Source organism: Coregonus clupeaformis, chromosome 20 (genome assembly GCF_020615455.1).
Source record: "Coregonus clupeaformis isolate EN_2021a chromosome 20, ASM2061545v1, whole genome shotgun sequence".
Classification (NCBI taxonomy): Eukaryota; Metazoa; Chordata; class Actinopteri; order Salmoniformes; family Salmonidae; genus Coregonus; species Coregonus clupeaformis.
In genome coordinates this window covers 37,324,030-37,336,044 of record NC_059211.1, presented here as the reverse complement: position 1 = coordinate 37,336,044, position 12,015 = coordinate 37,324,030, and the positions used below count along the sequence as shown (strand labels likewise).

The 12,015-nt window shown below is 46.8% G+C and overlaps 1 protein-coding gene across 4 annotated transcripts in view; it reads right to left on the bottom strand.

Moving 5' to 3' along the window:
• Nucleotides 1-12,015, bottom strand: part of LOC121533338 (SUN domain-containing ossification factor) — a 73,224-nt gene that overhangs the window by 21,656 nt on the left and 39,553 nt on the right. For all 4 annotated transcript variants that reach the window (XM_041839174.2, XM_041839175.2, XM_041839176.2 and 1 more), the window contains exons 2-4: nt 10,751-10,874; nt 7,997-8,098; nt 7,562-7,914 (exon numbers count right to left, since the gene is read on the bottom strand). In XM_041839174.2, coding sequence (XP_041695108.1) covers nt 7,562-7,914; nt 7,997-8,098; nt 10,751-10,874 — 579 coding nt within the window. The remainder of the gene's footprint in view (nt 1-7,561; nt 7,915-7,996; nt 8,099-10,750; nt 10,875-12,015) is intronic.

Here is a 12,015-nt window from a genome sequence, read left to right as displayed (position 1 = left end):
CGAAAGAAGGAGAGGGAGGGGAGGAGAGAAGAGAGGGGGTTAGAGGGGATGAAAGGAGAAACAGTGCATAGTCTGGATCCACACAAAGTATTTTCTTTCAATAACATTCCTTCCGTTCATTTGTGCCATGTCATCAACAGTGTGTATGTCCGTAACGAGCAACACGGCAAAAAAATAAAAAATGAATAAAGGAGTGCAAGGTCTGCCGTCATTGGTTGAGCGTAGAAGAGAAGAGAGGAGTGTCTGGCATCCGATTGGTTACCTGTATGGTTGTTTGCCCATTTCTGTTCTCTGATTGGCTCAATGCAGACTTGGTAATCACCTTGTGGGCGGGCTGCCAAAAGAGGGATTTGGGTTGCCAGGTTGTAGGGAATCACCCCACACAGAGTCAGAGAGATCAGCAGAGAGATCAGCGGAAACATTGCCCTCTAGATAGGAATTAGATCCAGCACTGGCAACCTCTAAAGAGGGAACGGCTTCAGCACTGGCAACCTTTACAGGGGGATCCCTCTACCGCAGAATCAGACCTGGCAACCTCTATTGAACCGAGGGTAAGAAAGGACCCGCAATTTATGGAAGAGCCCTTAGGAGGGAGGAAGAGAGAGCGAGAGCGAGATAGAGGAAATATGGGGTGGGGAGGAGAGGAGAGGAGGAGACCGAGGGATGGGGGAGAGCGAGAGAATGGGGTGCGGAGGAGGGGCGGTCTTCGGAATGGTAAGCCTCCTCCAGCCCACGCTGTGGGGAGCCAATGTTCATTCAAAAAGGTGAGTGTCCACATCTCGGCAGTAAACTAGCTGTGCCACTAGAGATCCTGGTTCGAATCCAGGCTCTGTCGTAGCCGGCCGCGACCGGGAGACCCATGGGGCGGCGCACAATTGGCCCAGCGTCGTCCAGGGTAGGGGAGGGAATGGCCGGCAGGGGATGTTGGTAGAGCATGGCGTTTGCAACGCCAGGGTTGTGGGTTCGATTCCCGGGGGGGCAGTATGAAAAAATAAAAATATATAATGTATGCACTCACTAACTGTAAGTCGCTCTGGATAAGAGCGTCTGCTAAATGACTAAAATGTAAAATGTAAAATGTAAATGTAAACCTCCCGGCAGAACCAGCCAACCATCCAGAGATTCAATGACACCTGATCAGATCCAGGTGTGGCCATCTCCAGTTTGTCAGACAATAAACAGTTCCACTTATTCCCACCATGTTTCAAGACCAGTCCAAGTTATGTCCAGGTCCAGTGAGGTTTATTGACAAAGGAACCAGTGCACAAAGTTAACTGTAGGTTTACAGTAGCAACCTGTGTATATAGAAAGGGGCAGTGAAAAAATAAACAATATTTCAGCTCAAAGGGAATATCAGTTAAATAACTGGATGTACGTCACAGAGGTTGACTAATGACACCACCTCTTACGATACGATAAATACTTTAAATGATAAAGAGGAAATTGTCTTGGACCCATAATTCTGCTATATAAACAGAAATAACATCTCATACACATCATATGTACAATACACATTTCTCATTTTAGTCATTTAGCAGTGCACTCATCTTAAGATAGATAGTGGGACAACCACATATCACACAGTCATAGTAAGTACATTTTTCTTCAATAAAGTAGCTATCAGCATAGTCAGAGCTAGTGAAGGGGAAAAGAGTCAAGTGTCTGTTCACTAAAGGCTTTTTGAGGAGAGGGTGCAAGGGGGGTGCAGTGGGATTATTTAAGATACTCTGTGAAGAGGTAGGTTTTCAGATGTTATCAGAAGATGGGCAGGGACTCTGCTGTCCTAGCTTCAGGGGTAAGCTGGTTCCACCATTGGGATGCCAGGACAGAGAACAGCTTGTCCTGGGCTGAGTGTGAGCTGCTCTCCTGTAGGGGTGGGAGGGCCAAGTGACCAGAGGTGGAAGAACTGAGTACTCGGGTTGGGGTGTAGGGTTTGAGCAGAGCCTGAAGGTAGGGAGGGGCTGTTCCGTAGGCAAGTACCATGGTATTGTAGTGGATGCAAGCTTCTACTGGAAGCCAGTGGAGTGTGGGGTGACATGGGAGAATTTGGGAAGGTTGAACACCAGGCGGGCTGCAGCGTTCTGGATAAATTGCAGGGGAAACCGTGGAGTTGTCAACCGTGATGGAGAGGTCTTGGAGCGGGCAGGCCTTCCCCGAGAGGAAGAGCAGCTACGTCTTGTCAAGGTTGAGCTTAGGGTGGTGGGCCGACATCCAAGCGGAGATATCTGCCAGGCACGCAGAGATGCGTGTCTCCACCTGGGTGTCAGAAGGGGGGAAGGAGAAAAGTAGTTGAGTGTCATCTGCATAGCAATGATAGGAGAGACCATGTGAGGATATGATGGAGCCGAGTGACTTGGTGTTAAGGGCTGCACGATAGATCGTTTCAGCATCGACATTGCGATGTATGCATCCGCAATAGTCACATCGCAGAACGTGCGATTTAGTAAGGTAAACATATATCAGTCTACAATATATATATATTTTTTATGTTAAACTAGCATTATATCTGTCTGATATAACGTAATTTACTCCGATTTATGGGTTATTGGATACACAGTTTATTATTATTATTTTAAACACGGAGTTGGTTGCTGCACGTGGTTGCCATGCAGGCTCTGCTTGCGCGTGACGAAATGATGAGCGAGGAACAGGCAAAAAATACCGAAATTGAGAATTTGGTTGCAAAAATAAATGCATCGTCAATTATATGGAAATATTTCGGCTACAGACAGGATGATGTTGACCAAAAATAGGTACTTTGTCGAGAGTGCCTTGCAATTGTTGCCACAACACGAGGCAACACAACCAATTTGTTCGATCATTTAAGGCGGCACCACAAATCTTCGTATGACGAGTGCAAAGCATCTCAATGCCCTCCAAAGCAAAGATCAATTTCGGATGCCTTTGCCAGTATTACACCATACGAGAAAGGTTCCAAACGGCAGAGAGAAATCACAGATTCAATACAATTTCACGTCGCCAAAGACATGGTACCAATTAACACGGTTACCAAAGACGGTTTTAAAAACATGATCCGGTCGCTTGACAAGCAGTATGTAATGCCATCACGCAACAATTTTTCTCAAGTTGCCATCCCAGAGTTGTATGAGAAATGCAAGACAAGTTGAAACAGAGCTGTCACAAGTGGAATATTATACAGCAACAACGGACTTGTGGTCCAGCCGGACAACGGAGCCCTACATAAGTCTGACCGTACACTTTATTAATGAGGACTTCCACCTGGAAAGTCGCTGTTTGCAAACTGCATTTTCCCCAGAGGATCATACATACAGTGGGGAGAACAAGTATTTGATACACTGCCGATTTGCAGGTTTTCCTACTTACAAAGCATGTAGAGGTCTGTAATTTTTATCATAGGTACACTTCAACTGTGAGAGACGGAATCCAGAAAATCCAGAAAATCACATTGTATGATTTTTAAGTAATGAATTTGCATTTTATTGCATGACATAAGTATTTGATCACCTACCAACCAGTAAGAATTCCGGCTCTCACAGACCTGTTAGTTTTTCTTTAAGAAGCCCTCCTGTTCTCCACTCATTACCTGTATTAACTGCACCTGTTTGAACTCGTTACCTGTATAAAAGACACCTGTCCACACACTCAATCAAACAGACTCCAACCTCTCCACAATGGCCAAGACCAGAGAGCTGTGTAAGGACATCAGGGATAAAATTGTAGACCTGCACAAGGCTGGGATAGGCTACAGGACAATAGGCAAGCAGCTTGGTGAGAAGGCAACTACTGTTGGCGCAATTATTAGAAAATGGAAGAAGTTCAAGATGACGGTCAATCACCCTCGGTCTGGGGCTCCAAGCAAGATCTCACCTCGTGGGGCATCAATGATCATGAGGAAGGTGAGGGATCAGCCCAGAACTACACGGCAGGACCTGGTCAATGACCTGAAGAGAGCTGGGACCACAGTCTCAAAGAAAATCATTAGTAACACACTACGCCGTCATGGACTAAAATCCTGCAGCACACGCAAGGTCCCCCTGCTCAAGCCAGCGCATGTCCAGGCCTGTCTGAAGTTTGCCAATGACCATCTGGATGATCCAGAGGAGGAATGGGAGAAGGTCATGTGGTCTGATGAGACAAAAATAGAGCTTTTTGGTCTAAACTCCACTCGCCGTGTTTGGAGGAAAAAGAAGGATGAGTACAACCCCAAGAACACCATCCCAACCGTGAAGCATGGAGGTGGAAACATCATTATTTGGGGATGGTTTTCTGCAAAGGGGACAGGACGACTGCACCGTATTGAGGGGAGGATGGATGGGGCCATGTATCGCGAGATCTTGGTCAACAACCTCCTTCCCTCAGTAAGAGCATTGAAGATGGGTCGTGGCTGGGTCTTCCAGCATGACAACGACCCGAAACACACAGCCAGGGCAACTAAGGAGTGGCTCCGTAAGAAGCATCTCAAGGTCCTGGAGTGGCCTAGCCAGTCTCCAGACCTGAACCCAATAGAAAATCGTTGGAGGGAGCTGAAAGTCCGTATTGCCCAGCGACAGCCCCGAAACCTGAAGGATCTGGAGAAGGTCTGTATGGAGGAGTGGGCCAAAATCCCTGCTGCAGTGTGTGCAAACCTGGTCAAGACCTACAGGAAACGTATGATCTCTGTAATTGCAAACAAAGGTTTCTGTACCAAATATTAAGTTCTGCTTTTCTGATGTATCAAATACTTATGTCATGCAATAAAATGCAAATTAATTACTTAAAAATCATACAATGTGATTTTCTGGATTTTTGTTTTAGATTCCGTCTCTCACAGTTGAAGTGTACCTATGATAAAAATTACAGACCTCTACATGCTTTGTAAGTAGGAAAACCTGCAAAATCGGCAGTGTATCAAATACTTGTTCTCCCCACTGTAGCTGCACCGTCGAGAGCATCCTGACCGGTTGCATCACCGCCTGGTATGGCAACTGCTCGGCATCCGACCGTAAGGCATTATAGAGGGTAGTGCGTACAGCCCAGTACATCACTGGGGCCAAGCTTCCTGCCATCCAGGACCTATATACTTGGCGGTGTCAGAGGAAGGCCCAAAACTTTGTTAAAGACTCCAGTCACCCAAGTCATAGACTGTTCTCTCTGCTACCGCACGGCAAGTCTAGATCCAAAAAGCTCCTTAACAGCTTCTACCCCCAAGCCATAAGACTGTTGAACAATTAATCAAATGGCCACCCGGACTATTTACATTTTACATATATCGCAGAAAAACAAAATATCGCAATGTCAGTTATTTCCAATATCGTGCAACCCTACTTGGTGTATAGAGAGAAGAGGAGAGGGCCTAGAACCGAGCCCTGGGGGACACCAGTAGTGAGAGTACGTGGTGCAGACACAGATCCTCTCCACGTCACCTGGTACGAGCGGCCTGCCAGGTATGACGCAATCAAAGCGTGTGCAGAGCCTGTGACGCCCAGGGTAGAAAGGAGGATCTGATGTGTCGAAGGCAGCGGATAGATTTAAGAGGAGAACAGAGGAGAGACAGTCAGCTTTGGCAGTGCGGAGAGCCTCCGTGACACAGAGAAGAGAAGTCTCGGTTGAGTGACCCGTCTTGATGCCTGACTGGTTAGGGTCAAGAAGATCATATTGAGAGAGATAGTGAGAGAGTTGGTCAGAGACGGCACGCTCAAGTGTTTTGGAAAGAAAAGAAAGAAGTGATACCGGTCTGTAGTTTTTGACGTCAAAGGGGTCGAGTGTTCGAGTGTTCGTTTCTTGATGAGGGGAGCGACTTGGGAATTTTGAAGTCAGAGGAATGCAGCCAGTGGTCAGGGATGAGTTGATGAGGGAAGTGAGAAGGTCTCCAGAGATGGTCTGGAGAAGAGAGGGGATGGGGTCGAGCAGGCAAGTTGTCGGGCGACCAGACCTCACTAGCCTCAAGATTTCCTCTGGAGAGAGAGGGGAGAAAGCGATCAAGGCGTAAGGTAGTTTTGTGTGAGTGGGACCAGTGGACTCATTAGGCTGAGTGAATGAGCAGCGGATGTCATCAACCTTCTTTTCAAAGTGGTTGACAAAGTCGTCCGCAGAGGGAGGAGGTGGAGGATTAAGGAGGCCGGAGAAGGTGGAAGAGAGTTTCCTTTCCTAGGGTTAGAGGCAGAAGCTTGAAATTTAGAGTGATCGAAAGTGGCTTTAGTAGCAGACACAGAGGAAGAGAAGGTAGAGAGGAGGGAGTGAAAGGACAATAGGTCCTCCGAAAGTTTAGTTTTCCTCAGTTTTCGCTCAGCTGGCAGCAGCCCTGTTCTGTAAGCTCGCAATGAGTCACTCAGCCACGGAGCAGGAGGGGAGGGCCAAGCCGGCCGGGGGGAAAGGGGACAGTACGAGTCATAAGATGCGGAAAGGGAGGAGAGTAGGGTCAAAGAGGCAGAATCAGGAGACAGGAGGGAGAAGGATTTAGCAGAAGGGAGAGATGATAGGATAGAAGAGGAGAGAGGAGTGGGAGAGAGAGTAAAGATTGTGACGGCGCATTACCATCTGTGTAGGGGCTGAGTGGTTAGGGTTGGAGGAAAGGGGGACAGAAAAGGAAACAAAGTAGTGATCAGAGACCTGTAGGGGGGTTGCAGTGAGATATGGTAGGCGAACGGCCTCTAATAAAGATGAGGTCAAGCGTATTGCCTGCCTTGTGAGTAGGAGAGGACTGGGAAAGGGTGAGGTCAAAAGAGGCAAGGAGGGGAAAGAAAGAGTTGGAAAGAAATTAATCGAAGGCAGACGTTGGGAAGTTGAAGTTGCCCATTACGAAGAGCGGTGAGCCAACGTCAGGAAATGTGTTTATCAAGGTGTCAAGCTCATTGAGGAACTCCCTTACGGCACCTGGTTGGCAATAGATTACAATGTTAAGCTTGAGTGGACAAGTGACAGTGACAGCAGGGAATTCAAATGAGGAGATGGACAGGTGGGTGAGGGAGAAAATAGAAAGTCTCCATTTAGGAGAAATTAGTAGCCCTGTGCCACCACCGCGATGACCAGATGCTCTTGGACTATGAGAGAAAACTTAGTCAGATGAAGAGAGCGCAGCTGGAGTAGCAGTGTTCTCTGGGATAATCCATGTCTTTGTCAGGGCAGCATAGGCTGAGATGAACTCGGCAGTTCCAAACGCTGCCTGAGACCAGGAATTCTACATTGTGTGCGCAGGGTACACTAAATTAGAAGGGTTGCAGCCAAGGTGTGGGGAGCGTCCGTAAAGCCTACAGGGACAGGAGCGAACTGAGATAGAATACACATACACACAGTTGCCAAAGCTACAAAAGAGCAAAATGAGATCATCTGAAAAATAACTAGGTAAGATACTCAAGTGAGAGAGTGATGTGGAGCCTTCCTGCCCCTTAATCCTGGTTGATGTGTCAACAATCATCTTCAAGTTATGAGCAGTCAGAAGTTCACACACCAACTAGGCTATTAAGAAGACAGGCAGCACTTAAAGTAGATGGCCCTAGCTAGCAAAAATAAAGTACTAGACAAAAACAAATTAAGACAAAAATTATACTCATCACTCCTGGAGATATCAGGAGTCCTCTAGCTATAGAATGAAGCATCTTACCTGGCTGGGGAAGGGATGTGAGAGGTAGAGGTAGGTGTGTGTTGGGGGTCTTCTTTGGCAGGGGCTGGGATGGGTTCTGCCAGGGCATCACTGGGGGTCTCGGCCGGGGGGTCTGTGGAGGCTTGGTCCTGGGCTAGGTCATCGCTGGGCGGTGGGGTGGAGGAGGAGGGTGGAGTTGCCTGGTCCTGGAGGGGAGGGGGTTGTGTATCGGGATCTGGGTGTGTGTGGGTGTGTGTGTGAGGCTGTGTGATTTGTGTGCGTGGCTCAGCAGCAGCAGCGGGGGCTTCAGGATCAGTGTGTGGTTCTGGGGCTGACCAGACCTCTTCCACTACAGGCTCCTCCTGATTCACAGTCTGGAAAACACACACACAACAGTTAAATTCTCATTCCGTGTGTGTCTGTCTGTGTGTGTGTGTGTCTCTTTGTGTGTGTTACCTGTTCAGTGTTGTGTGTGTTGGGCTCCTCTAGTGCAGCCCTCTCTGTCTCCAGTCCCACGTCGTAGGAGGATTGTGTGTGTGTCCTCGACTTCTCCTCCATCTGGGGCACAGTCACACACACCGTTAGAACAGGAACACACACAGACACAATTTGAATAGGAAGTTTGAATTCAACAGAAACTATGGTAAACTGAAGTAGACTTTCACCGGAGGACATGACAGAGAATGATAAAGAGGAACACCCCAAACAGGAGAATGAGTTATCTTCTCAGGTTGAGAAGTTCTTTGTTAGACTGAGGGCCAGAACTAAAGGCTGTTCTATAAGGGACTGACAGCACGGCTCCGACGTCACAGACAGGCCTGTTTGCCATGTGCACATTGACAGTATGCCAGCATGCAGCAGGCTAGTACTTACATGCCCACGGAGGAATAAATATGTGTTAACATAGCAGCCCTCCTCACTCCTCTCCCTCAGGTCCCCAGGTTTGAGTTGTGTGAGGATATGGGCTGAGACAGTTTAAGAGGGATTAGTCTTTATTTGGCTAATACTGTGAAAACAAAGACTGAGTGAGGCCTAGTGGGGTCTGGGGGAAAGATGAATGAACTGTGGCCTGCCCCTGGTCTGACCTGGCCCAGGCCCTGGCCTACATACATTGCCTTCGGAAAGTATTCAGACCTTGACTTTTTCCACATTTTGTTAAGTTACAGCCTTATTCTAAAATGGATTAAATAATAATACAATCTCAGCAATCTACACACAATACCCCATACTGACAAAGTGAAAACAGTTTATTTTATATTTTATGTCTGCTAATTTATCAAAAAAACAAAACAGAAATACCTTATTTACATAAGTATTCAGACCCTTTGCTATGAGACTCGAAAGTGCATTCTGTTTCCATTGATCATCCTTGAGATGTTTCTACAACTTGGAGTCCACCTGTGGACATGATTTGCAAAGGCACACAACTGTCTATATAAGGTCCCACAGTTGACGGTGCATGTCAGAGCAAAAACCAAGCCATGAGGTGAAGGAATTGTCCGTAGAGCTCCGAGACAGGATTGTGTCGAGGCACAGATCTGGGGAAGGGTACCAAAAAATGTCTGCAGCATTGAAGGTCCCCAAAAACACAGTGGCCTCTATCATTCTTAAAATGGAAGAAGTTTGGAACCACCAAGACTCTTCCTAGAGCTGGCCAACTGGCCAAACTGAGCAATCGGGGGAGAAGGGCCTTGGTCAGGAAGGTGACCAAGAACCCAATGGTCACACTGACAGAGCTCTAGAGTTCCTCTGTGGAGATGGGAGAAACTTCCAGAAGGACAACCATCTCTGCATCCCTCCACTAATCAGGCCTTTATGGTCGAGTGGCCAGACGGAAGCCACTCCTCAGTAAAAAGGCACATGACAGCCCACTTGAAGTTTGCCAAAAGGCAACTTAAGAGTCTCAGACCATAAGAAACAAGATTCTCCAGTCTGATGAAACCAAGATTGAACTCTTTGGCCTGAATGCCAAGCGTCACGTCTGGAGGAAAGCTGGCACCATCCCTATGGTGAAGCATTGTGGTGGCAGCATCAATCTGTGGGGATGTTTTTCAGCGGCAGGAACTGGGAGACTAGTCAGGATCGAGGCAAAGATAAACGGAGCAAAGTACAGCGTTATCCTTGATGAAAACCTGCTCCAGAGCGTTCAGGACCTCCGACTGGGTTGAAGGTTCACCTTCCAACAGGACAACAACCCTCAGCACACAGCCAAGACAACGCAGGAGTGGCTTCAGGACAAGTCTCTGAATGTCCTTGAGTGGCCCAGCCAGAGCCCGGACTTGAACCCGATCTAACATCTCTCGAGAGACCTGAAAATAGCTGTGCAGCAACACTCCGCATCCAACCTGACAGAGTTTGAGAGGATCTGCAGAGAAGAATGGGAGAAACTCCCCAAATACAAGTGTGCCAAGCTTGTAGCGTCATACCAAAGAAGACTCGATGCTGTAATCACTGCCAAAGGTGCTTCAACAAAGTACTGAGTAAAGGGTCTGAATACTTACGTAAATCTTCTTTTTTTAATACATTTGCAAATATTTCTAAAAACCTGTTTTTGCTTTGTCATTATGGAGTATTGTGTATAGATTGATGAGGGGAAAAAAACAATTTAATCAATTTTAGAATAAGGCTGTAACAAAATATGAAAAAAGTCAAGGGGTGTGAATACTTTCTGAAGGCACTGTACATTACTGTTATGACAATCTCAGGAAAACACACCATGGCCGGGCAATCAAAACCTGCTCTCAGCCTACGGGCCAGAGATAGGTGCTGGGAGGAGGTCTAGTCAACAATCTAATGCACAATAACAACCAATGGTAAGTCTTACATAACTCTTCAGTCAAATCCCCCCATCTCTAGTCAGAGGTCAGGAACACATATGACCCCACACACACACACACACACACACACCTCTCCTCACAGTCGGTCTCCTGCACTCCCCAGGCCAACTACTACACTCATCCCCGTCTTTCACCACATATAGGCCTACACAACCCTCTCCCCCTCTCTTAACACATATTCACACTCATGGCTTTGTTGAACTGCTACGTCAGAGGAAAATAAATGCACAGTTCAAACGACCAATTGGTAAACTCTGGTCTGATCATTATCCTTTCTGTCTGAAACCCCATAGACACAGTAACTGTTTCTAGGTGTAGTAGTGGATTATTAGCCTGGTGGTCCAGTCTGTCTGTGCTTTAGCCAACTCCTCACCTTGTGGTCCGTCCTGTGGTACTGCTCATGGTCATGAAGATGCTCTGGGGGGCTGCTGTCTCCACTAGACACACCTGGACCTGACGAGCTGTGCTCTGAACAACAAACATGACTTCTGGGGTACCTGGGAGACAGAGACAGGGTCAGTAACACACATTGAACAATACACATGACAACTGGGGTACCAACAGTGACGTGTGTGTAAAAACAAATAAAAACAAACCTCTCGTTACAAGTGCTTTGATCTAGACTCCCTCTGGAGTTTGAACTGTACAAAGCAGCCTTCCCTCTTCACTGTAGTCTCTCGCTCACTCACAGTAGTCTCTCACACTCACAGTAGTCTCTCTCACACTCACAGTAGTCTCTCACACTCACAGTAGTCTCTCACACACACACACACACACACACACACACACATACAGAGAGAGAGCTTAGCGGGTCTGGCTCATTGTTGTCCCTTTCTAAGCTGCTCTGTCACTGTTATCTTCAGTGTGTGTTCTATTACAGCGCAATGTTCTCCCTGTCTAATATGCCCCAAAAGTCGCTGATCTTATTCCAGTAGTTTGGCCTGGTATCAATGCATGCTGTTATTAACCTGCAGTAGAATAATCCCTCAGTGGGCTTACAGGTGAGGAGTGATGGGGAGTCCAGTGTTTCCCCTATATTCATTTAGCAGCGGCGGGCTGCCACTCCCCAATTATTATTATTATTTAATTTTTACAAATAATTGTCATAATTGTAAAATGTTTTCAGTGTAAAACTAAACGACCAAAACCAGATATAAAGTGTGTAGAAAAATGTATATGGCTATACATTTTTAAATAAGATCATCTTTGAGAACTAACAACCACCAAAATAAAAACTAGACACTCAGGGAGAATAAAACATGTAGAAAATGTCATGGCATGGGGCCATTGATTTTGTTATAATGTTTCAGTCACTCAGATAGCATAAGAACAAGGCATAAACCATGGCAAAATGTGTAGAATTGCAGGAAATTCATTTTAAAACAACTATATTTTGTCTCTCCAGCCCCCAACCCCCACCCCCCTGGACAAAGGGAGTACTGGACACTGAACCGAACCAAACTACTGTAGAACTGCCCTGCAGCCTGCAGATGCCATCTCTGCCACTGGATTCCTTATTTGGTCTTAGTACTAGAGAGAAAGTCTGGAAAGGTCTAATATTGCATAAGAGCACAACATATAGAGATAAACAGGAGAGAAAAAGAGAGAAGTAGAGCAGGGTCTTTTTGTGTTTCTTAT